Source organism: Neolamprologus brichardi, chromosome 13 (genome assembly GCF_056152115.1).
Source record: "Neolamprologus brichardi isolate AB-2024 chromosome 13, ASM5615211v1, whole genome shotgun sequence".
Classification (NCBI taxonomy): Eukaryota; Metazoa; Chordata; class Actinopteri; order Cichliformes; family Cichlidae; genus Neolamprologus; species Neolamprologus brichardi.
Window position 1 is genome coordinate 17,740,986 of NC_142116.1, and position 25,502 is coordinate 17,766,487.

The 25,502-nt window shown below is 37.6% G+C and overlaps 2 protein-coding genes across 2 annotated transcripts; one reads left to right on the top strand and one right to left on the bottom strand.

Moving 5' to 3' along the window:
- Window positions 1-685: 685 nt before the first annotated feature.
- On the top strand, window positions 686-4,262 carry gfral (GDNF family receptor alpha like). Its single transcript, XM_087849718.1, has 9 exons — window positions 686-722; window positions 1,028-1,141; window positions 1,578-1,733; window positions 1,894-1,953; window positions 2,054-2,369; window positions 3,490-3,749; window positions 3,841-3,921; window positions 4,032-4,110; window positions 4,193-4,262. The coding sequence occupies exons 1-9, from the start codon at window positions 686-688 to the stop codon at window positions 4,260-4,262; spliced, it is 1,173 nt and encodes a 390-aa protein (XP_087705844.1).
- Window positions 4,263-8,793: 4,531 nt separating this feature from the next.
- hmgcll1 (3-hydroxymethyl-3-methylglutaryl-CoA lyase like 1) lies at window positions 8,794-22,222 on the bottom strand. The gene is made up of 9 exons (XM_006800741.2): window positions 21,967-22,222; window positions 19,556-19,633; window positions 18,969-19,076; window positions 18,503-18,598; window positions 18,155-18,303; window positions 17,479-17,542; window positions 16,868-17,056; window positions 10,071-10,196; window positions 8,794-9,691 (listed from the first exon to the last, which is right to left on the bottom strand). Exons 1-9 carry the CDS (start codon window positions 22,060-22,062, stop codon window positions 9,572-9,574), a joined length of 1,026 nt encoding a protein of 341 aa, XP_006800804.1. The 5' UTR covers window positions 22,063-22,222; the 3' UTR covers window positions 8,794-9,571.
- Between the last annotated feature and the right edge of the window lie 3,280 nt (window positions 22,223-25,502).

A 25,502-nucleotide genomic window follows, 5' to 3' on the forward strand; every position in this document is an offset into this window, starting at 1 on the left:
TTTGACAGTGTAGTGTATCTTTGTTTTGGTTTTTGGTTCAAATCATCTTCAGGATGTAAGGGCATGTCGACTGGCAACAGCAGTAAAATCATACCTGGCAGGAAAAGACACAATGCAAAACTTCAGTCATGGATTGGTCTCCCAAGAACAACATTGAAGCCTCAAGCCATTAAAATATTAAATAATATTAAAAGTCTTTTGTTTGCTTGTTTGTTTGTTTTTTGATTATTTAGAGCACATCCAAAAGCATTTTGTCTGAAATGTGCTGCATAAATATGTTTACTTTCCTCTTAGTTATTGTTGGAAAAAGAATGCAAGTGAAAACAATCTGACACAAATTTAAATCAGCAGATCAGACCAGGGATCAACTGTTTTTTATTTCCTATCTCTGAAGTAATATCGCACTACTCCTAAGAGATAATACTATTACTTAAGCCCACAAAATATAATAATGACAATATTAAAATACTATATGCACTAATTTTTTCCCCTTTTTTGTTGCAGCTCTGTTTCATTGCATTTGTCATTTTTATTCTAAGATGCAGGGTACAGCCTCCAGTAAATGTGTTACATCCTCCTGACAGCGGGTGGTGTATCCCAGCTTAAATGCTGACACCAACAAGAGGGACACATCAGCTGCTGGTGAGAGCTTCATTTGTCTGCTCAAAGCTTTGCAACAGCTATCATGCAACTGAGACGACTGGAAGCTGCAGTTATATTTGGTGAGTTTAAGCCGAACCATTACCATAAAATTACAGATTTCTGATAGAACAAACAAATTGATTAGTGTTATTGTATGTTTTTTGTGCTATAAAATTAGCATTACTAGAAGTGTTTCATGTCTTGTAGTTTGTACCACATGTATAGTCAAAGCGTAGCTACAGTTAGTCATGTGAGACATTAACATTTAATTTTTGAATGTCCCTTTTCATATAAAACCTCAAGACAAAACTTATCTCCGTGAAATAAATCCACATAAAAACCAATGATAAAGTAAATAAATTCTTAAAGTCTGCTTGTATTTCAGTGATTATTGCTCCTCAGATTTCATTGCTGGCTTCTGAGTGTTTGGCTGCTGTGAAAATCTGCATGTCAGATTTATGCAAGCGTGAACAGGCATTTTATGACGGCATCTGTGAAGGTAAAAAAAACACATTTCCATTATATTGTTATTATTACCAAGGGTTGAGACACATAAGTATTACGTAAAGTGATTACATTTCCTCAGGAAGTTCAGCAAATGAGACTATTCGACCGAATTGCTTTTCATGGAAAATGGCTAAAATGTAATAAGTGAGGAAACAGCCCGAAGCAAAATGTATATAACAAAATAAAGTGACAATAAATCACTTTTCTGATGCCTTTAATGCACACAGTATGTCTGTTTTGACATCGAAATCCTCCATTATTACACTGAATTTGATATACCAGCCTATATCGGGATACATAACCAGACATCACGAGGAAAACTGTCAGAGCAGCAGGCACATAGAAAACACCTGTTGCTCAAACAAGATCTTGCTCGCTTATGGAAAATCCTGTTTTTCCACCTTCCTCTTATGTTTCTGTCATTCAAGATGGAGGGTGCCAAATAAAAGGCTCAGAGGTCTGTAACATGACCATCCAGACAATACTGCACCAATTTCCTTCTCTGCCAGGGTGCGTGTGTGCATGGGAGGAGGAGCTTTGTGATTCTATACAAGTGCTGGCCACACAATGCCACCAAAAGCCAGGTGCGGTATTCTCAGAAGTCTCTACGATAAGCATTTAGATGTGAAATTACGTTTTTGTTTGCCAAAGGTGGACAATTATTGCGCTACAAAATGACTGTTAAGAGGATCTTTAATGTGCCTTTGTTGGTGGGAGAGATAATCATGTTGATTATTTGAACAGCAGTTCAGCTCATGAGGAGTGCAGTAATGGATTGGCAGTCAAGCACTTTATTAAATTATGGTAATTATATTTTATTACGCTAATCTCAGATGAAATCTAGTGAAGATGAGTCAAAACTGGTGAAACCCATTCACTACCTTTCTCTCTCTTTGTTTTTTAGTATATGATGGTGCCGGATCATGTTTGGATCAATTTAGGGCTTGTCTCAGCGATTCAGTTTGCAACAGGTTCCTGGCTCCTATGCTCCAAGCCTGTAAGTCAGGCCAGTGCAATGATGAAGGGTGTCAGCAGGAAACTCTGCAGTTCTACAGGAACGTACCCCAAAATGTTGCAGAGATGCTGGTCATGTGCGAGTGTGAAGCTTCAGATCAGAGCTGTCTGAGCATGAAAACCGAATTGCACAGTGGCACCTGTGGAGATGAGATCCGGGTCTGTCAGCGTGTACTTAACCAGTGCACTGAGGACAGTAACTGCAGGTATGCTGTTCTGTCCTCAGATGTTTTTGTTTTTTTTGTTGTTGTCTTTTTCAGGATTATTGTACAAATACTATTATTATTAAATGCACGTTCGGGGATGAAACCACCAAATCAGATGCAAATTCATTGTTTGCACAATGATGAAATGTATGAGCAGCATCTGTCGGATGAGATTGCTGGAGGGAATAACAAAAGCTGATAGGAACATTGTTGTGCGAGGCATGCGGGGAGGAGAAAAAAGGTGTCTTGTGTATAGGCTGTGCAGCAGGAAGGATAAGCACTTTAAAATGCAAGGAAGGGATTCAGTCAACAAACTAACAATCACTAAATTGGAGAAGGAAAAATAGCGTTCATCATTCGAGAGTCCTTTCCAGCCTTAAAAAGGCTGTGAGTGAACGAGTGAGTGATACTGGAAATGAGTGTATAAAATAATGCCAGCTCACTGCTAGTAACAGAAAAGAAGAAGTCTGCAGAGGTGGTACAATAGTTGAATACGTAACTACCAACACTGAGCCAGACACAGAAATAACAAAATGTGAATTCTCAACCTTTAAGCGAACAATGAAGAAGAACTAATGCTGAGGTAGTCCAGTATAGGGCCGCATTAGTGTACAATAGCACTCCTAACCGAAATCCTTTTTACATTGTCCTGTTTGTCCTTTTAGAACATACATGGCAGCAAGCTTTCATAGAGAGTGCCAAGTGCTGGTCCAGCCATTAGGAGCAATTTGTGGTTCAGTGTCTTCTTCAAGTGGATGCCCTCCTCACTTGTCCATACTCGAGCTGATTTCATTATAGAAACCTAGATTTTCAGGTTATAGTTCCATCAAATCCAATGCTGTTTCTTTTTTTTAAAATGGCCATTTTTTAAGACCACATCTCCAATTACTATCTAATAAAATTTTTCAGAAACCACTTTACACGTAGACTGCAGCCTTTTATAATCCAAGTTCCACCTGTGTGATTGGTGCACTTTTCCCGCTGCCATTTTTAATGTAATTCCATAAATATATGTGAAATGATCATGAAGTAATATGTACAATCTACCATAACACATAAACATCTATAAATCACAGCACTCACTCATTCCACATAACACACATTTTCTCTGTATTAACAGGGGCTTATTAGAAAATTTTCAAGCCAATTGTTGGAGTCCTGAAGAAGCCCAGTGCATTGACAGTGACCTCCCAAGAGATGAATGCTTCACCCAGATGGATCCAGAGCTCATCCTTGGTGCAGACGCTGAATGCAAAAGGGCCTTCGTGGCTACTTTAGGCACAGTGCTTCACCATCCTTGTACATGTAAAAGACTCTACAATGACAATCTTCTGACATGCAGCATGATTCACGACGTGCTTCACAATAGATCACGCTTCAGTGAGTATCTTTTTTTTTTCTAACCAGGCATTTTTAAATGTAACAATCATTTTTCTGGAAAGATTGTAAATTATTTTTATTTGTATTTCAGTGGCATCTTCAGAAACAATCATTCGCCCCTCTAAACCTCCTCAGACCATTGAATCAGATCATGCTTATGCTTGGTTACAAGGTAAATTTGCATTCAAGAATTAACTCTTAATGCTAATCGTAGTATGATTCACATGAATTTAAATTATCAAAACAATTTTTGAGTGGGTTTGGAATATTTTGTCTTTCCAGATTATCTTCTGTACGTTGTTGCAACCATCCTGCTTGCTGGTGTCATATTAATGCCTCTGGTTATTGTCAGTAAAAAATGGTAAGCATCGGTGTTGAATCAATGTTAAGTCGCTTTATCAAAATATTATGTATAATTTACTTTTATTTCTGTTTCCTTGTAGGATCTCGAGAAAGAGAGATAAAACAAAATTTCACCATCCACAGAAAAGCAACTGTGTCGTTATTCTCTGATGTTTATTCCTCTTCCCACTGAATAAAATAATCATCATTTTTTTCTCTTTTAACTCAAGATCACAGCTGAATAGATTCGTGAGGTTCCTTTGAGTTTGCTGCACATGCAGTCATCTCATATTTCTTTGCTGTAATAGGTAATAGAGTTTATTAAGAAAATAACTAAATTGAGAATGCTTTAAAACACTGTCATCGATAGCCAAAATGAATATTGTTGTAATCATCCTTTGCAAAGGTCTCCACACTTTGTTTTTCAAAGTACTTGGTAGGTGATTGATGAGTTTGACATGAGGGCTCTGTGGGAGTCATACAATCTGTACAAGGACTGATTGTTCTTCTTGCTGTAGTTCAGTAACTCTAGGTCTAGAGTTGCCGTATGTTTGAAGCACTTGTCACACTGCCAAGTGGTGTTACTTGATTGATAAGACTATAAGAAGCTTTTGCACATCCTGTGAAGTAGCATTGTTTAGTTCTTCTGTAGTGCACCCTTAATCTTTGTGTTGTTGCAAACAGTGATCTTGTGCTGCTTTATTAAAGAACATATTGTATATTTGTAGATACAACCTTTATGTTTAAAGTTAATTGAAAAGATTTTGTTGTTAATCTTTCACACCGAGACTTATTATAGAAAAAAACAACAGATCTGACAGGTTTAAGATTGCTTTAAGTTATAACTTCAAGTGTGATGATTTATTTGTGCTTCATCTCACTCTTGTGCTCTGTCCCTCTGTATCTGATAATAAACTTCCCACTAAAAGCCTTAAAGCCCCACAGTTTGTTCAAAATGCTACATTTTACGTGACGATTCCTATAAAAGGAGCTTTTAAAGAAAAACTTCAAAATCAGAATTTAAATCATTTCTCATTTTTTTTATAGTTCCAGTCAGTGTGCATGAAAGCCTTCAACCTGAAGCAGTGAACACAAAAAGATTTGTTTTTCCTTTTATTAGTTCATAGACAGCTATCGAGAAAGCCCTGTCAGCATAGTCCACTTAGTCCTGGAATCAGGGACAGAGTGGAGCCTTTGGTCAGGTGACAACCCTATTCACCCCTTTGTGCACAAACAGCAGGGGAGAGGCACTGATGGGAGTTATCTGTATTGACCTGTAAACACACTTACTTTAGCATTTGGAGACAGGGTAACGAGGTCTGAGTGGTGGCAAAAGAGAAGCAATTGCAGCAATCAAGATGAGTGGATTTGCTTCACTTTAATCGGGCCAAAGACACCAAATTGTTTTTGTCACTGGAGCTGATCTAACCCTGATTCACTGATCTGCTCTGTTTTATACGATTGAGCTATAGGTGAGTATTTCTGGACTCATTCTGCTCGGGAAAGATTTAAAGTTCTGTCCAATAGTCAAATTAAAGGTCAGTGTGGATAAATATAATTAATGTTTTAACCCATGATTGAATTATTTTTTCTATCATGTTAAGCACACACAACATACAGTCTGATCTTTTGTGTGGAGGGCTCTGTGCCTGTGAGGAAAATGAACAACCATGTCTGGAAATCTATATATTTGAAAGGATGCAACAGTAGATACAGCGATAAATCCAAACACATGCTAAAAAGTTCCCAGCTGGTTTGAAGGCAGGGATTTTTGTTGGACAGGAAGAGTTGATTGGGAGGTAAAGAAGGCTTTTTTCAGGAAAACAGGACAAAAGGGAACTAAACACTAAACAGTGAGCAAAACATGTTCATTCACAGGCAAACACTAACTATTTATATACTTAGGCCTAATTTCAGATGTAGGAGATAATAAAGTACAAAACCTTCACTACCGTACTTACGTAGAACTTTCAGGCGTCTGTATTTTACTTTAAATTTTGATGTTTTTGTACAAATCTTTACTTTTTAATTCTTACATTTTCAAAAAGGGGGGCGGGGATTATTTCTGTCACTGCTTGCTTTCAAACATCAAAGCAATTTGAACCTAAATCGAGTGGAAAATAACATGAAAGACAATTCTGTTGGTGTGTGTCTATCGCATGTGCTTATCTCACACAAAGGGATGGAAGACAGAAAAACACATCATCTAGCCATCATATCTAGGACTATGCTCAGGTTTTAGACTGAGTTTGAATGTGGCAGGTGATTTTAAATGCTACGTTTCCAACAGCTAAACAAATATTAGCAAACAGACAAACTGTTTCTGCACAGTTTGTCACACAGTGTGTTGCTAGCTAAAGGCACAGCTGCTCTATTTCCCAGGGAGAGAAAACGTGGGCGATAACTTCACTCAGAGATGGAGAAAGGATAAGGAAGGATAGGAAGAAAAAGAGGTCATTTTTAAAGCTGAGGACTGCTCGGTGACATTTGATATACTGGAAATGTAAAGCTTACATTTTAAAGGTTTGGTTCATTTTATAGTTTATCAAACAGATATTGATTACATGAAAATATCTGTCTGTTTAATGCAGGGTTAGTTCACCAGAGTATGTTGTACTCTGGTGAAGTTTAGTGATGGAGCAGAGTGACTGTGGTGATCACAATCAACCTTAGGTTATATCACAGGCAGCAGACATCAAAATAAATTTAAGCTGGTGGTGCTGCTTGGATTCATTCACTGACTTCCACATTTATATTAGCTTTATACAGACTAGTGGTGGGCATTAGCTGTGATAGTTCATGTAACATCTGCTTATATCTTCTTGAATTAGGCTGTGCAAATCCACAAAGAGAGGAAGCAGCACCTACCATGTGATTAAAATCTATTTGTGCTGATAGCAGAAACTACTGGGACTTATTTCTATTCACTTCAGCTGGTCTTAGAGTCCCCCCTGTACCCATTATTTCTGGTTAGGTGTGGAGCCAAAGTTACCCGTCAGTGTAGGCAACAACAAACAGAGCAAATTTTTTTGCTTTGTTTTCTTCATGTTTGTGCTACATAACAGCCGATAGAAATTTGATTAACATTAGAATTGGAATTTAATATAAAGATTGTATTCCTTTATATCGGTGTTATTTTATTATGATATCAATAATGACATGAGGTTCAAAGCATAAGGGAGCTAAAAACAATTGATAAACTCAAACAATGAGTGGAAAATAAATACCAAGAATCAGAGCCTTGTTTAAACAGGCGTCCACAATTCAATGAAAACTAGAAAAGAACCCCATCATAGTAAAACTAAAGCTCAGCCAACTAGAATAATGGAAACATGAACCAAAACACAGGCTTGCAAAACTAGAAAAAACATGAAGTAATTGTAGAAATCAAAGACTCAACAATATCACAAAACACAAAGCCACTATTAGAATAATAAAGAGATCAAATCAGGAATCCAAAACATCAAATACTACAACAATCAAATCTAAGAACCCACAATTTATATCCACAAAAACTCTGGGACCATGACAGTAATTGTTTTTTTCTCATCTTCCACTTTTTGCTTTGCATGACAAAAACTGACCAAAATTATTGGCTGTTTAAGCCTTTCATCTTTCAAAAGATTTTTATATGATCTTAATATTACAAAATTTCACTTACACGGTTGATAATTATGGGATTGAAGCTATCTGATTCCCCTCTTTCTATGTATTTTTTCCCAAGACACATCACTGCACATGACTGATAGATCTAGGAAAACAAAGGTCAGAACTAAGAGCCTCTTTGGAGCCATGTGGCCAGTAGAGGGCCCCAAAAGGGTGTAAAATGTCTCACTAAAGTTGTTGTTTGCCATTAAAAGATAACATAAAGTAAACAAACAAACAAAAAACACTCACAAGGGCGAGAACAGCATAGAGGGTAAAGTTGTGGTGCTATTTTAGGTACTACTGTGTTAGTAGCATAACTTAAGCTTCTTGGCTCGCTTGTAGCTACTACCACGACTATGTTCTGTGAGTTTTTGGCTCATAAAAGTGAGAGTCAAATACATTTAATAAGTGCCTTTAATAAGTGTTTACTGTTTTTATAAGGCACAGCTCTGTTAAAATGCATTTACACAAATAAAAATTGTAGATACCAAATCTGCAGCAATATATGGACACTGGCTACTGTTTACCTGGGTGTACTGGGGAATATGAATGCACAGTCAACTATCCAGGTAAGCCAGGCTTAATATTAATATTGGAAAAAAATATCTATTGTCAATAAATATTGTTTGTTTGAACATCGGTCATTTCTTAGAGATGGAAACTGTTTTAAACAGACTGTAGTGGGAGCACTGGGTATCAGGTGTGACTAAATGTGGTTCACATGGTTCACAGGCAGAACTTTTGCTTGGGGGTGGAGACAGGTCAGGACTGAGTCTGTGTGCAACTGCACATGAATGCATAATTTTCTTTTTTGTTACGTGATTAAGATGGACCGCCATGGGCAGACAATTATAACATTTTAATACACTTATGCAAATCCAACATCTATTCATTAGTGTGGAGTGCTTTTCTTTCCCAGTTGGCATCATGCTGGCATCCTAATTAGTCAGATTTTTGAAAATAGGGATGTAAGGTGAATGCAATTAAGCCGTAGGAAAGAAAGCCAGAGGAACAGGACACAAGAGCTAACAACAGATTTTTTTTTATTCTTTACTTTCTGATTCACAGATTGCACAGCAGGGTGTAAACATGACAAAAAATGAAAGGGCATTTGACTTTACAGAGACAATTGTCTCAGAAAGTAGTTTATGTCATGGTAAAATTCTAAAATACAAAAAAAAAAGACTATAAAGAGGAACTTTTTAAGGGATCTTTGGCAAACCTGATGGCAAAAACTCCTCTGTGCCTCCTTTAAAATGCTATCTTTGTGGTAATTTGAGAGTTGTCTTATTTTGAATTATTTATACAAGCTCACAGGAAATTGCAAAAGGTCTTCAGAGAAGCAAAGTGCATATGGATATATAATACATATGCATATTATAATACGCTGTTACATAATTTTATAAGGCCACTGATCAATGCAAACTAATAAAATCATAAGATAATAAATTATCAAGCCATCAACACAAACCTCAATCACAAATGAATACATTTCCTCTTGATAATTACCAGCTTCCTGTCACTTTCCATTCAGTGTGGTCGATGCTTGCTTTTGTTATATCAAAAATTGTGTAGAGCAAAAACTAAGCCAAGAAAGATGCACGTGTTCAGCAGATTATAAAGGTACTCAGATGGCAGATATAGACTGGAAATGAACAATAAAGTAAAAAAAATAATAAAAATGAGATAGTTTTCAATATTATTTAGGTGACATGCAAGAGATACATGGAACAATGTAGTTCAAATACAGACAGATAGGCAACAAATCTGAAGGCAGCAACAATGGGGAAGCACTTTAAAGGGAACAGACTAAAATATTTAAAGACGTTCCATTACAGAGACGCATCACAGCAGGCCGTGCTTCTTGCTTGGGCAACCTTGGAGTTTGTCTTGCGAGATAAAGCACTGCAGATGAAGGAACCAGCCTCTATGACTTTGGCAATGTTCACACCCTGCAAAAACATCCCAGCATCAGTTAAAGTGTAATTAATATAATAAGCGCAAGACAAACAAGAAATGGCAAGTTTAAGGTTTTCTCACTGAAATTAAAAGAAGACGTGTAACAGGTGACAGAAAATTAACCCGCAGTAAACCTTTTCTACCAGCAGGGGTAGGAATTGTTAAATAAATTGTTCCTGAGAAGTGTGTGCAACACCACAGTCTTGCACAAGTTATGTAGAACCACTAATATGATCAAATAAACTGTTACAGGGCAGTATGTTTGCAGAACGATGTGTTTATGTGAATGAGCTCTGAAAGATTGTATAACTTTGGTTTTGTTTAGATTAGACACAAGTGTACATACAAACCAGACAGCGAAGTCATACTTACTGTTTCAATGCCCATGCCATGAAGCATGTAGAGAACATCCTCAGTGGAAACATTGCCAGATGAACCCTGAGCGTAAGGGCATCCTCCCAGGCCAGCTACTGCCGAATCCACCACAGAGACCCCCATCTGCAAGGACAAACAACAGAGGCATTCGGCAAATCCGTGAAAGACTTTATGTCAAGTAAAATCCAGGAACAAAGATCTTTGTTCTATTGGGTTGTTCTGCCTGGTGCCGTGCACCTTGCCAGGCCTGTGGTTGGGTTTTACAGCTGTTTCTGAGAACCGTGGGCTTAAGGCTTGAAGATGAGTGGGCACAGAATGGCTTAGTCATCCTCTTTGTCAGCTCAAACCACCAGCACCACATAATTATGGCCTTGTTCATATGACAGGAATATTATAAAGGCTGAGCAGAACATTTCATATGTTTCTGATTGTCCTGGTTACTCATGTTTTTACAGCACAACTCTGCTCTTCACCATAGGGATTCACTTTCTTGCCACATCGAGAAGACATTTTTTTTTCTCTTGGCCGCTTAGTGTCCAATCAAACTGTGCCAATAAACTTAATGCATTTGTACACAAATGGACATGTGCTACAAAAAAAATCATTAATGGCAAACTATTTCGCTGATCTCCTTGATTACAAATGTTTCTGCTTTCTAAGGGCCTCTTTGTTTACAGGAATGTAAGAATATACAAGAGATAAAGAGATAAAATTCAAGTTGTGTACTCTACTGCGTTTTTCTTTTTTTTTTTTTTTCTTTTTTTGGCTCACCAGCGCTCACGACAAACATTACTGCTGAAATTTGTGGGAAAGTTTTTCCTTTTTTTACTGCCGACGATAGCGAGCGCCTGGCCTCCATATGAAAATTAATGATGCGTTTTCAGTTGTTCTTCTCAATCCGTTGCTTTTGTTGGACAGCTTTCCCAACATTATAAAAGGCTGCCCAGGAAACAGTACCCCGGTGCTTTTGTTGCAGCTCGATGTTGACATTGAAATTTACAGAAGGACATTTTACTCTTTCTCTGAATGCACATATTACTCAAAGACACACAGTCACAGTTCTTGCCATGGACGTGCGCGATCCAGTCATGAATAAAACCTTTGTTTTCACACCAAGACAGGCCTTCAGTTTTCAGAGTCATTATGGACTAAGGTCTTGGGATGTTTTCCACATGTCCCTGGGATTGTCATGAGAATATTAAAGATGTTTTCCAGCTTCCGCGGTAGAACCAGATGTCAGAGGATCCTACAGTGAGACATTATTAAATTAACACACTGATCCTCTCAGTGGCACTGGGTCATGAAGGACTGGTACCCCACAGAGCAGGACCAAGCAAGTTAAATTAAAAGAATCTCTATTGCTTTTTTGGAACAATGATGCTAATTGGTTGCTTTTCCTCCAGACAAGAACCTACTTCTTTCAGGGGGCTGTCTGAGCCAGCCGTAATTGCTGTTTATGTTGGCAAGGGAAGAGGAGGAGGTGGGTAGAAGGAGGAGGAGATCTACTCCGGTGTGTGCAGTGCACGAGATTTCCAGACCTTGGTTAAAGCCAGAGCAGGATATTGTACTAGGCAGAATTTTTTTGTAGTATAAACACAGAGTTGTAATCTGCCATGCCAATCCTCTCGCTTCTAGCTATAAGGTCACAGGTCTTCAGCGTACTGTTTCCGAGAGGAACAGAACAAACCCTTTCAGCAGCGTGCCCCGTACCCCTGGACACTAATCACGCAGGAACTGGTGGTCAGCAGCTCGGGCTTGCCAATGCTCAGTTAGGTTCACACTACCCAGAAACCAGATGTGTGCTCAGTGTTAAAAAGCCATACTGAGTGAGCAGCGGCTATATAAAAACAATGCATTCCTGGGTAAAGACACAGAGCATTTTCAAACTTGCATGATTTGGGATAAGCTTGTTTACATTCTGCGCTCTGAGTGGACGAGGCTGAAGATGGACAAGCTCCCATTTTGGTTTTATAACTGCGTCACAGAGCGAGCGAAAGAAAGAGTGTGCATTCAGCGAAGGACACGAAGCAGTGATGCTTCACCCACAACTACATAAACTGGAAGGCTGACAGAAACTGTCACGGATCCCGTGCTGACACTTATATCACTTCTTTCGAGGAGCCCGTTAAATAAGGGAGCGAACCCCGGACAGCAAAAGGCAAACAAGCACTTAAAGAATAAATAAATCACATTTTACTTTATCATTTCCAAAAGAAAATTTTGACTAATGTTTGACTAATGTGATGTGACAAATATAAAGTTATTCAACTTTAATATGCAATCCTATTTTTAATATAATGTAAATGAATACTAAAAAGTAGTAGTACTACTACTACTAATAATAATAATATAACATATTTATCACCTTAAAACATGAATTTGGTTGGAACTGAAGAAAAAATATTACAATTCACAGATAATCCATTTTTCTAGGAATTTATTTACTTGCTAATTAAATTATTTATTGATTTTGAATAATAAACATTTATATTTCAGCTCTTCATCTGTTTTTATTTATTTTGTATAACAGCAATCGTCCCAGGGGCTGCAGATGAAAATGAGCTTTTTGACACATTTATTACATCAGTGTTGCTTCCTTTACATACATGTTAAAAGAATATAAGTTTGGTTTTTTTTTTAAAAAAGTAAAATAAAGCCTAAGAATAGAGAAAAAAGAAAAATAAATGTTCTTTTACTGTTATTTTGTCCTTTTGTGGTTTTTATGTGGGTTTTACGGTTGTCTTTTAAATATATATTCCAGTATGTCACAAGGGCTCATTTTAAAAAAAAAAGTTAATAATCTATAATAAATATTTTCTAGTTTAGCTGAAATTGATTTTATTTGTTTACTCAACAGAAAGTATTATCTGTGGCTTTGATTCAGAGCGGATTTCACTCTTTGAAATAGCAAATCACCAGTCACAAGATAAAATGATCCCTTATAACTTCTACCATTCAGTCAAAGAAGCCAACATAAAGTTGCACTAAAGTTATCAACACACTGCTCAACACAGCTACCAGGTAACTGGATGTTAGTAAAATATGTTAGTAAACTAAGGCTGAACAGAGTCTCATGTATGGAGACAAAAGAAAATACTGCAGATGGATGTTATTGTCAGTAAAGATCTCTAGTGTGAGCCCAGACAGGTTATACTGTATTCCCCAGCTGCAGTAGTACACAATACACCAAAATTGCAGGTAAGATTAAATAATTTTCCTTGCCAAGCCTGTGAAATCTAAGTACATACATTGTCATTGTGTGACCTGCCAGGGTAGGTTTGTAACAAAGCCCCCCTAGACCTCCTGAAAAAAGGTACAAAGACTAAGGAATGTCTTTATCGGGAACAAAAGAGGTGACTCAGGGCTGACAGCACTGGGGGAATTCATTTCTCTCCCAGTTGGTGGTGTGGAGTTCTGGCACACAGTAATGAAAAACTATGATAAAATCTTTAATTTCCTACTTGTTTATGGGTGAGCAAATGGTGAGCTAAATATCTCTGGCTGCTATTATTTCTTGTGGCCATGGGGCAGCTGCGATGAATCATTGTAAATATGATCCACGCAGGAATTTCACCATCTCTCTGTACTTTTTCTTTTTCAAAGCCATTCAGAATCAGATTTAACCTTAAAAATATTTGCTTCTTTACATGACATGGATCAGCTGCCTTTCCGAACAATGTTTGACCATAAATTGTACCAGAGAAGTACAATATTAGATTAATTCCATCATAATTATTAGAAGGGATAAGTGTTCAAATGCAAGTTTCACAATGGAACAACAGTTTCTTTAGTGGATGTGTAACATTAGTGAATGAATGAATGATTTAATTTACACATTACATTTGCAGTCATACAGTGATTTGTGCAAATTGAAGCATAAATACTATACTAACAGACGTTTACAGACGAGTAAAATAAAGTACTTGAGTAGACGTTTCTAGAGCTGCGTCTGCAGCTGCAACACCATTCATCACATGCTCACCGTAGAGCAAATGAAAGGATCATTTTCCACTGGCCTTTAAGCATGCCATTGTCAGAAAGTTCAACAGCCAAGTGGCAGACGAGCTAGAAGCCCCCCCACCCCCCCAGGGCCCTCCGATCCACCTAGCTCTCAGTCGCTTTGTCCAATAGACACTGAATAGGTGAGCCATTGTGCTGACCCCCTCACATCTGTTGACCCACCCAGCCCCCAGTGTGCTTCCTCCTCTGTGGTGACAATGCGCTCCAGTAAAACTGATACAGCCCTGCCCGCATTGCCTCTGTTTTATGTTTGGATATATGTCAGGTTTACTGGCTCGCAACAGGCAAAGTGGTGACAAATGCCCCCACGACAGCTCCTTCACAAAGATTCACAACCCAAATGCACTTATAGAGTGTATAACTTTAACTGTACAATACATATTGTTAAGTTCATTAAGATTCTGGGATTTTTTTCTTTTCTTTTTGAAGGCAGTTTGTGAATCATCTTGCTTTGTGGGGAAGCTTAGATCATGTTTCTTAATGCCGATTTTCCTCGTTGACTGATGGTTTCTGGTTCTCTGTGTGTCCCATTGTAGTCTACACATACATAACAGAGAACACATTCATCATGCCATAGACTGACAGACTGTCATTAAAGCTCAGGCACATATGTGCGCTTTTTAAAAAGTAAAAAAAAAAAAAAAATTTAAGCTCTGAAATACTCTAAAATAAAAGTTTGCAATAAAAGGTTTTACATCATTTTAAAGTGGCATATATGGCCAAAATAACTATACATCAGTCTTATTGATATATTACATTATTTGGCTTCCTTTTTCCTGACTCCAGCGGAAAATAAAAACAATTTTTCTTTTTCTCGTTGCAAAGAAAGGACACTGTATTTCAATGGACTGTAGCATGTGAGCAAGTGTCTAAAAAGATGGATTGGGAGAAGCTTAACAAATGGTGCTTCCCAGCAGGGATAATGATTTAAATCAACCTAAAAAAAACCAAAGACCTGTGATCTCTATGATGCTGGCAGAAAGTTGAATGATATCCTGGAACAAGAATCACCACTTCTATTTTGCCTCCACATCTGGTTGCTCCTCTTCATGTCATCATGAGTAACTACATTGATTTATGCAAAGGCCGGGCATTTATCCATAATCGGTCTGTGGTTCTCCACGAGAACATTCATATTCATCACAGGGAGAGGGATGTGCATGTGAAGGCAAAGGTATCCCAAATCCACTGGGAAAGCAGAAAGTAAAGCTGTCAGACAATTTAACATGAGAGGATATGGGGATCAAGAGGATGATGCATTGCTGTCTTGTGCTTGTCCAAAAGGAGAATCTACACTACAAACTTCGGCAAGAGGGCTTCCTCTTCTAACTTTACCAGCATTTGTAAGCTTAACACAGACCTCTCCACTTAGCACCTTTTATGTCTCTCCCACAAGAATCAGAAGGTTTTTGTCTCACAACAGAAGTGTGGGCACATCTGTCCTCCCAGAGTTGTCAGGCTTTATATTATCCCTTTATTCGTTTGGATCTTTGAACTGTTTTACCTTTCTGTTTATCCAGAGACCTCCATACCCTCCAATCACACCAACAAATTAGCTGAACTGTGTCTGATTGCCTCTGTTTTTAAAGATCCCTCTCGGCTGCCTGTTAGGTTCAGAGAGTTTTTCCATAATTCACAGTTCCTACCCTATCGACCTTTCAATAGTCCTGGAGCTAGTCTCCTTCCTTTATTGACTTCCGTTAACAAACTAACTTCATTTACTTTTAAATGTTTGTTTTTAGTTTTTGACTCATTATTAACGTATTTTATGTCTAATCTTAGACTTATGAAATAGCTGCACAAAAGCTGGTTTACAAGACAGATGTAGGGCATTAAATAAGATAATCCTGTCATGTACTTCATGACAGATGGAGAATTAAGGATGCCTTAGTGTCATTACAGAAACAAGCAAAACACTTCTCATCTATCCAGAGACAACTTCAATAATCACCAAAAATGAATTACAACACTAATTACATTAATGCATTCAGTAGGTTGTTCCTAGCACTGATTGTAAAAGTACTTGACTATATTATTCTATAATCCAATCCAGAGTCTATCTCATCAGACACAGGAACAAATACATTGAGTAATATGAACCCAACATTAAGGGTTCTTTTAATAAGATTTTATATAGACACTGTTTATAATGGACAATGGATGTATTAACCAGTTTTCACGATCACTGTTTGCATCGTTAAGCTACTCACATGCATGACTGTAATGAAGCTTGGAAACGTTCTGGAGTCACAAGCTGATCCTCAACAGGTGTCATCTGTTGCTTTTATCATCTAATAGTTCTCTAGTTAAACACACTAGACTGTCTATTGGATTTCTTTTCAGATTTCCATCTGCTCTCTTTGTTTGTCAAGCTAACTGCTTTGACAAAGACTTTGCTGTACTTTCGACTTAAGAGCTCTTTCTGTCGCTACAGTACTCATAATATTAACAACTGCAGTAATAGCAATAACTATAAACAACAATGAATAATAAATCTAATCATCATTAGATCATTAGCAATTTCTCGGATGGTTCTGAGATTACTGGCAGTACCACATCTTAGGGGTTCTTATCTGGATGCACTAAGAATGTTGGCAGTGCTTGCCCATAGGTGTCATGGCAATGAACCGTTAAAACTTCTTGTTTTCTTGGAGATATTAATTATAGTAACAATAATAATAATAATATAAACAATAACGTAAGAAACCAAATCATCATAGGTAGAAGCATAAGTACTTTTGAGACTACTGGCCACACATTACCCGTGTTCTTACCTGGAGTGCAGTAAGGATGTTGGGCAGTGCTTGCCCATAGGTGTCATGGCAGTGAACTGCAAGCGCATTGATGGGCACGTCCTTCATCACCCTCTGCAGCATCTTAAGCATAGATCCTGGAGTACCAATACCAATGGTGTCTCCCAAGGAAATCTCATAGCAGCCCATTTCATATAATCTCTTTGCCACCTAAAAATAATAAAAATATAGAAAATGCTCTCTTTATAAGAGGATCACATAGTAAAAGAACATTTTTTTTTCAAATATAAGTACCATATTATGTTTGGTTAGGCAGTGAAATGGAAGAGAATATAAATGCTATATTTTACATTTTTTCAGTTAATTCAATCTGTGCTTACCGAAAGAATATGAACATTTATTGTGATTTTACATAAAGCAATGAACTGACAATAATTAGATTTGAGTTTTGACATATATATCGAAAAGCACTGACATCCACAAAATTAATTAATTCCAGGAAAAACAAGTAAAAAAAACCCCCCAAAAAACAGAAAAACAAAACGCAAACAACAATTTAGTTTAGTTTAGATAATTTAAATAAATAAACAGACAGGTTTTAAAAGACCTGTAAGTGTAAAGAATAATCCTACCTCTGCCACTTTGGAAGGTTCAATGTGTCCCTCATGGGGACACCCAAGGGCACAAGAAACATACCTGAGAAGATAAAGTCAACAAGTATCATTATTTTGTCAGTTTCAGCAACTGACAAAAAAAAAAACGTCAAAAGCTGTTGAACATTTTCTATACTATAGTGTGCTCTTCAAAAAAAAAAGAATTGGGTCCAGAAGCCTATTAGTGCTTTGGTGTCTTTTATGGACAAAGCAGTTCGTATAATTTAAAAAAAATCTCTCTCTCTCTCTCTCTCTACATATCTCTCTCTCTCTCTCTCTCTCTCTCTCTCTCTCTATATATATATATATATATATATATACAGTATATATATATATATATATATATATATATATATATATAAATTTCCATGTATGATAAAAGGCCCACATTAGTAAAAGTTAGCCTGTTTGGTTTACTTCATCTGGCCTCGTGGTTTACTAATGCATAGATATAGTCCTGGTGAACATCTGGAACTTTGCTATAACAGTATCATTACTGAACTGTGTGTTTTCTTCTATATAAAAACTGCAGTATGTTCAAATGCCCTGCTTTCCTATGGGGAAAAGTAAAAATCTGTGTGAAGCTCAGAAATCAAGGGAAATCTGAAATGTGTTTTCATTTTTGTAGCAGAGAATTAATAGCCAGAATACTAACCCTCGAACTGGAATTTGTCGCTTTTTGGCGGCGTTAATGACTTCCTCAAACCTCAGCATACTTTCATCAACAGAACAGTTAATATTTTTTTTACTGAAGGTTTCAGATGCCGACCCAAACACAGCCACTTCAGTAGCACCAGCTGCAACCTTAAATCGCCAGAGAAAACAAACTTGTAAAACCGTGTTCACTGTGAGTCACGCTAACGTAAGTGCAGGAACTATTTTAATAAAAACAATGTAGTGCCAACAGTTAACTCAAACTGACAAGCTTGAGTAAACATGATGAATTATATGAGTAAAGGTATATAGCACGGGTCATTACGCTGAAGTGAAAATTCATGCTTACAGCATCCTGAAAGCCTTGCAAGTTAGGTGTCAAAACAGGATATTGAACATTAGATGCTTTCTGGATTCCTCTGAGTACATCAGTGTGGTCTGCCATCTAAATAAAGGGAGGAAGATATATTGATTAGATGTTAAAGGTAATAACATAACAGGCAATAACATAGGTAAGGTAATAACATAATAACATATTAACATGTTCCTGGGATTTCACAAATGCTTTCACACGTTTGAAGGCAGCATTAAAGATCAAATTAATTATCATTTTTCTCAGTACAAAAGGAGACACGTGTTAACGTCTGACTTTGTATCCAAGTAGTAAATAGGGGTACAATTTGATTGAGAAAGAGACTACAAAACGAATAAAATACCTTCTCCAAAACCATCTGCAGCTCCAACAAGAGGAGCAAGAAAGAGGGCCTAATAAATCACTCAGCATTCAACTGCAGTTTAAAAAGAAGAATTTTTACCTGTGGGACCCACTTTGAAGAGACAAAGCTGGTGGCCTCGATCACAGACAGGCCTGTTCCTGAGAGCATATCTATCAGCTGGATTTTCACCCCAGTTGGAACAATCTCCTGGGGAACAATGAAATTGAAATAGCTTATTCTGTATTTGAGTCCTCTCATGATACAGTTGGAGATGTAACAAGCAGATATACGGCTTATTATTTTGCTGTGCTGCGTGTTATTTATACAGATAGCCATATTTGACATGATCAATTTTGCACTTGCTGAAAACTCTGAGATAGCTCCGCTATATGCCAAATTTCAGATAATATGTTGAAGAAATAAAATTACTTCCCCTCATCCAGTATAATCTCTAAATGGTAGGTAAAGAGAGTGAACTCAGCCAAAAGCTGTTCCATCTTTCCTATTCAATTTCAAAGAAAATGTGAAACATATGCTTCTAGCAATTATGGCACAAAACCCATATGTTATGAATCGTTATATGTATAGAAAAAATGGGAGTTTCCAGGGAGGATTGTGTGTAGTATTAGAAAACAAAGGTACCCATAAATATAAATAAGGTTTGTAATTGTAATTGCAGAGTATACCTTTTCATTTTGAAGTCCATCTCTTGGCCCAACTTCAACAATTTTAACAAACTCTGGATAGGCATGTCCTGTAATTGTCTGGGAAAATATCAAATGGAGGAAAAAATAAATAAATAAAAAGAGAAACACCGCTCAACAAGACACAGAAGACGGAGAAGACAGCCATCCTTTTACCGTGGGATGCTCCAGGTCATGTTGTTTCTAACATGAATAACTTTCAACCTCAACCCAGCTGAAACTTTAGAACCCAAATATAAGCTTGCTATGTCATTAAGACGCAAACTCATGAGATGTGACACAGAGGAAAGGCTGAGAAGAAGGGTTAGAGTAACTCCACTAAAACCGCAAGGAATATTCTGAGGATCAAGGTATTTTTTTTTCCTGGTCTCAACCTTATAATTTTAAAGAAAAAGACCCTTGTTGAACTAAATGCAAAACCTCAACAGACCTTAAAGATTACAATATGAACCTAGCAACAGTGATATTTAAGCAGAATGCAAAGACCACATATCTGACTATAGCCGTCAAAAATATCTATTTAAGTTTTTTCCAGTGGGGAGCAGTGAAACAAAGAAAGCTAACCAATATCCCAGCTTAACTCTTCTACAAGCAGGCCTGAAATGTGAAATAATCCACTCAGTTTCAATTTTTAGTCTAATCTTTGTAAATTTTCAAGGGGTAAAGAGCTAATGTGTTATATCTATGGAAGATAGATATCAAATATTTATTCAGAACAAACTGAGCACACAGTACTGTGCTCAGAAATATACAGTACTGTGCAAAAGTGTCCAGCTACCCCTTGTTTCTTTATATTTTACTAGAAAATGAAAACTAGATGCAGTTGTTTGCTGAAATGTGTGCAAACATACATGGAAACAGTGTTTGTGCAATTCTAACAAGCTTGAATGTGAATGTTTGATTTGATCACCTTTATTCTTCAACACAGCTTTAACTCTTTTAGACAAGCTTTCTTGTAATTTATTTTAGTCTTCAGGAATAGTTCTCCAAGCTTCTTGAAGGACATTCAAAACCCTTCTTTGGATGTTGGCTGCCATTTGTTTGATTCTCTATCAAGATTATCCCACACTGCTTTGAATGCTTCAATAATGTTGAGGTCTCGGCTCTGGGGAGGCCAATCCATGGTTGATATTGTTCCACTGTGTGTTTTTCTATGCAGGTATGCTTTCACTGCACTGATCCCAAACACCATTGGCCGAAATCCAGTCCCAAGCTATGACAGAGGATCCATCGTGTTTTACAGATAGCTGGACAGGAGACAGGAGACAGGTACAACAGACTTTTGTACAGCCACTGTTCCACTGAGACTTCAGTGAACAGATAGATTAAGTATAGAGGCAGATGTATCTCTCAGTTCCTGTGTCAGTTCTTTTCCACATTTTATCCTGACTAATTAGATAAGAGGAACAGATACTGTTTAACTACCATGGATAGTTTTTCTAGGTGGGACATTTCCTCTTTTATCCACTTTACTAGTTTCTTCATTTTTTTAAGGCTACACTACACACCATGCAAAGTTTTAAGCTATAAGCTCTTTGGGAATCACCTTGTTGGTGCAAAATTACCATTTTAAGCCCGTCAAACATTGTTATCTTTGGCATTTTCATAGAGTCAACTACAGAAATTATAGCAAATTATGTGGCTTTGCAATGGGTGCTAGTAACAAAGTGCCTAGAGATAAAATTTAAAATTCGATCTTTACTAAGTTGTCTGTCTTTTAATGCATGGCTCAGTGTTAAGTGGTGTAACAAACAAACAAAACACATTCCTCTGAAAATAGTTATGTATAAGGACTGGACTGAAAATGAGTGAAAAAGCAACCCAGAAGTTAAAAAATTACATAAAAGACTGGCTCCTTGGAAACATAATATACAGAAACAAGAGTTGACTGAAGACTTTTGCACAGTACTGCATGTGGTTTAGCTTGCTATATCTTTAACTGTTATGAGTGAAATGTACGTTTTTTACAGATAGACATGAACTATTTGTAAAATATACTCATACTTTGGATTACAAAAACGTTATAAAGTAAAAGTGAAAATAAATTCGAAAATGCAGCAATAAAATCGAGCGGACTCTTTCACGACTTTTACCTCTAATAGGCTACAATACAACTGAAAATGAAGCCTGGGGCAGCTCATATTCTGTTGTATTTTATTCTATTCATATTCTATTGAGTGTATTTTATTACCCCAAACATTAATAATACGAACGTAATACTCTTTTTGAGAAAAAGGACCACGCATGTTCATCTTCTTCTTTTTTTAACCACCTTAGTTACAGCAGCATCTGCGCTGTCATCGATGGCCTTGTGTTGTGCTCCTCTCTGTCATGAGGAAGTCATGTGGCCGAACATGTGCAGCTGATTAAAAACAAGGAAAACCGACGCCCACCTTGTCCTCCTGCAGCCAGCGTCTCAGCCACGGGTAGTCCTCGATGAGTTGCTCATAGCTCAGGCAGTGCTTCACTGTGGTGGGCACGTTACCCATCCGTGTGGCTGCTGCTCAGCCCGCTGCAGCTCCGTGTTCTCCGGGAATAACCTTCGCAGATCGCGGGAACTACCCAGAGCAAATTACTGTGTCGCATCCGTGTGCTAATGCAGGCCTGGATGGCGGAGGGCCTCGCTGCATGCAGAGATTAAATATGAAGATGGCTACTTACAGTAGAGGATGACTCAGCGGTTGTCATGACAACCACATCTCCTAAAGTGGGGGAAGGAGGCCAGAGAGCGAGAGAGGAAATTAAGCACAGAGGAGTATTTTCCTTTATTTTTAAGGAAAATAAATGAATGAAATAAAGAAAATAAAGGGCAGGAAAAGGTGCTTCCAGCTTGAAGGCTGGTGATTTTTTTCTTCTTAATTGATTCAACAAGTTCACATACACATTCACCTCCCTGTACTGCTGAGAATTGAAGGTTTCAGTGTAACAACCTGCTTTGATTGATCTCCTGTGACCTGAACCGGCGGAACAGTTTCCATTGCCAGGCGTGCCACTGCTGCCAATGTCAACTGCATATTGTAATAAAATCCCCCGTTAAGCCAAGGCAACATTTACCAGAGAAAACAGGCATTCTGAACCCAGATGTTAACAATAGAGGGGCTTAATGAAGTCCTCGCATTCAACCATCTCACCAAGCTGAACTGCCCTGTGATGAGAGACCTGTACCTCAATCTCCTAGGGGAGGAGGACGACTCATGCATCAGCCTTAGGAAAGACGTTTTTTTGTAGCAGACCTAAAACTTGATGACTGTCAGTTGTCAACCTAAATGTTTTAATCTAAAGAGTGTATTGCCTCTAATGACTTTTAAATGCTCCTCTTGGGTACAAAAATGAAATAAAAGTAGAGCAGCATTATTCTAAAGGTTTAAACTAAAACTAAATCTAAATCTGGTTTTGATTGCAGTGCATTTCTCCAAATTAGTATTTGTTAAATTATATTTTTGCCACCAGATAAACTTTAATTCATATTAATGGTCCTCGTGGTTTGTTGGGCTTGGAATTCTTTTCAGATGATTGTGAATCCGAAACTGCAGCTCATCTAAGTCTGTATTTGACGTCTGTTTTCAGGGCAATGATTGGACTCCTGAGGGGAAAAAAGGCCTTTTTAGTGTATAATTTTGATAACTGCATCAACTGCTTAAACTGAACCAGCCTTTTGACATTTCAGCTTTCAAGGAAACTCCGCATCTATGGTTTATCTTCTTGACAAAAACCAGCTGGGAAAGGTCACTTTAAAGAACTGGCCTTGAGGGGTTTTCCCCATCTAAGGAATCAATATAATGCAGGTGAGTTTAAACACTATCACCAGAACACAGTTCATCCAACAAGGAGAACTGTATGTCCAGGTTAACACATTTGACGTTTAAATGGTATAAAACTAGAACAAATGATCAAAATTTAGTCTCAATGTTCACATATAATTTCAGTTTTTTAGATTCTACATGAGCTACTGAATTTCTCAAAATGTAAATTAGAGTCCACTATAATCAAATAGTGGATTGTTGTATAATGGCATCAATAAATCTGTGTGACTGCAAAATTCAAAAATGATTGATATCTGCTTTGTTCAGCAATTCAAACTAAAGTAGAATAAAGAAGCGAAAAAAATTGACAGTGCGTTCGAATTAGCAGGTCACCAACACAGTGAAACAACTGCACAGCCTTAAGATGTCTTCTAAGAAGATTAAACTCTGTAAAGAAACATAGTCTTCAGGTTTGTGTAGATTAGGCAAACAGATATGCCCTGACAGGAAAGGGGATGTCTCTGTGCTAGTTTGTTAGCTTCTCCTGAGAACAATATATTTTTGCACATGAGGATTCTGGAGACCAGGCAGAAGATGAATGCCTCAACATATTAAATAAAATGCAAACATTGTCACACCATGTTTATGAACTTGGAAAAAAATTCCATTAAAAAAAGAACAAGACTAGACTCTGTTGCTCTCTCTCTTCCTCCCTCTCTCTGTATCTCTCTCTCTCTTTTTTTTTACAGAGGTAGAAACAGATGTGAAAAACAGTACTTTATGGAGTACAGGTTTCGGCATGGCATGAAAGAAGTTTTAAACTCTTAGATACACACTCAAAACAAAGTGGAAGGGGAAAAAAACAGGAACCAGAACAAATCAATTTTCATCCTCCATCCGTCTTCAATTTCTACATCATGAATGTAACTGTAACAACAAGAGAGTTCTGGTGCTGAGCGAATAGCACATCATCATCACCGTGGAAGTAATAATAATGACATGGTCTTTCATATACAGAGAAGATGAAAAGGTTTGTTGGATATACACCCCCAGACCACTTGGTGCATATAACTGAAACTGAATTATACATTACATATGCTGCACAGAAAAGCAAAGAATGTACATATATATATATATATATATATATATATATATATATATATATATATATATATATATATATATATATATGTGTGTGTGTGTGTGTGTGTGTGTTTGTGTGTGTGTGTGTGCATATATAGAAAGAGAGAGAGAGAGAGATACATAAACACGTGTGTGTGTGTATTTATGCTCTTATGTTACCCTTTTCAATTTTCAGTTTATTCAAATTTGTACCACAAAAAACCACAAACATTTTTTTAAAGAAATAAAATGTGAGGTCTTTATAAAAATAGCAACGTGTCCTACAGTTTTTTCTGGAAGGCCGACCACTCTTAGCCAACTTTCCACAGCTCCCCTTTGAGACAGCATGTGTGTTAAAGATTATCCTCACAGTAATCACACCACTGAGCACCCCATGGTTTTTAGTCACAAAAGCCTCTGACTGATGTTTTGGGTATGAGTCCACACATTATCATAAAGGCTGAGCATCATTTCTAGTGCACATGCAGTCTACTGGAAGGTTGTGGGAGTTGTCTTTTTCATAATAATGATCACTTTTCTATATTTATTAGTGGGTGCAAGTGTGAAATGTCAATCGGGGCGATCGGGGCTCAAGAGCTGGTAGTTTGTCTTATAATCGGAAGGTTGCCAGTTTGAGCCCCGGCTCCGACAGTCTTGGTCGTTGCGTCCTTGATACTTCACCCGTTGCCTACTGGTGGTGGTCAGAGGGCCCGGTGGCGCCAGTGTCCGGCAGCCTTGCCTCTGTCAGTGCACCCCAGGTCAGCTGTGGCTACAATGTAGCTTGCCATCACCAGTGTGTGAATGGGTAGATGACTGAATGTAGTGTAAAGCGCTTTGGGGTCCTTAAGGGACTAAGTAAAGCGCTATACAAATACAGGCCATTTACCAATCCACACTGTTTAACAAGGTGCAATAAAATCAGATCATTCATTCTTCACAAAGCCACTCCTTAAAATCGCTTTGTTACAAATGAATTTAAGAGGATGTTTCTAAGCAGCTGGATATTTATTGTGCAGATTTTTATATTGCACCACAGAGGACTTCATGGCTGGATTACGGCTCCA

Bases quoted from the DNA above. Each gene is read 5' to 3' on its own strand.
- hmgcll1 (XM_006800741.2), bottom strand. From the start codon at position 22,062: ATGGGTAACGTGCCCACCACAGTGAAGCACTGCCTGAGCTATGAGCAA. The intron at 19,077-19,555 runs GTATACTCTGCA...ATTGTTCCCCAG, and splicing joins ATGGACTTCAAAATGAAAAG to GAGATTGTTCCAACTGGGGT. The intron at 9,692-10,070 runs GTAAGTATGACT...ATGTTTTTGCAG, and splicing joins ATGGCATGGGCATTGAAACA to GGTGTGAACATTGCCAAAGT.
- gfral (XM_087849718.1), top strand. From the start codon at position 686: ATGCAACTGAGACGACTGGAAGCTGCAGTTATATTTG. The intron at 1,954-2,053 runs GTAATTATATTT...TTTGTTTTTTAG, and splicing joins AAGCACTTTATTAAATTATG to TATATGATGGTGCCGGATCA. The intron at 3,922-4,031 runs GTAAATTTGCAT...TTGTCTTTCCAG, and splicing joins TGCTTATGCTTGGTTACAAG to ATTATCTTCTGTACGTTGTT.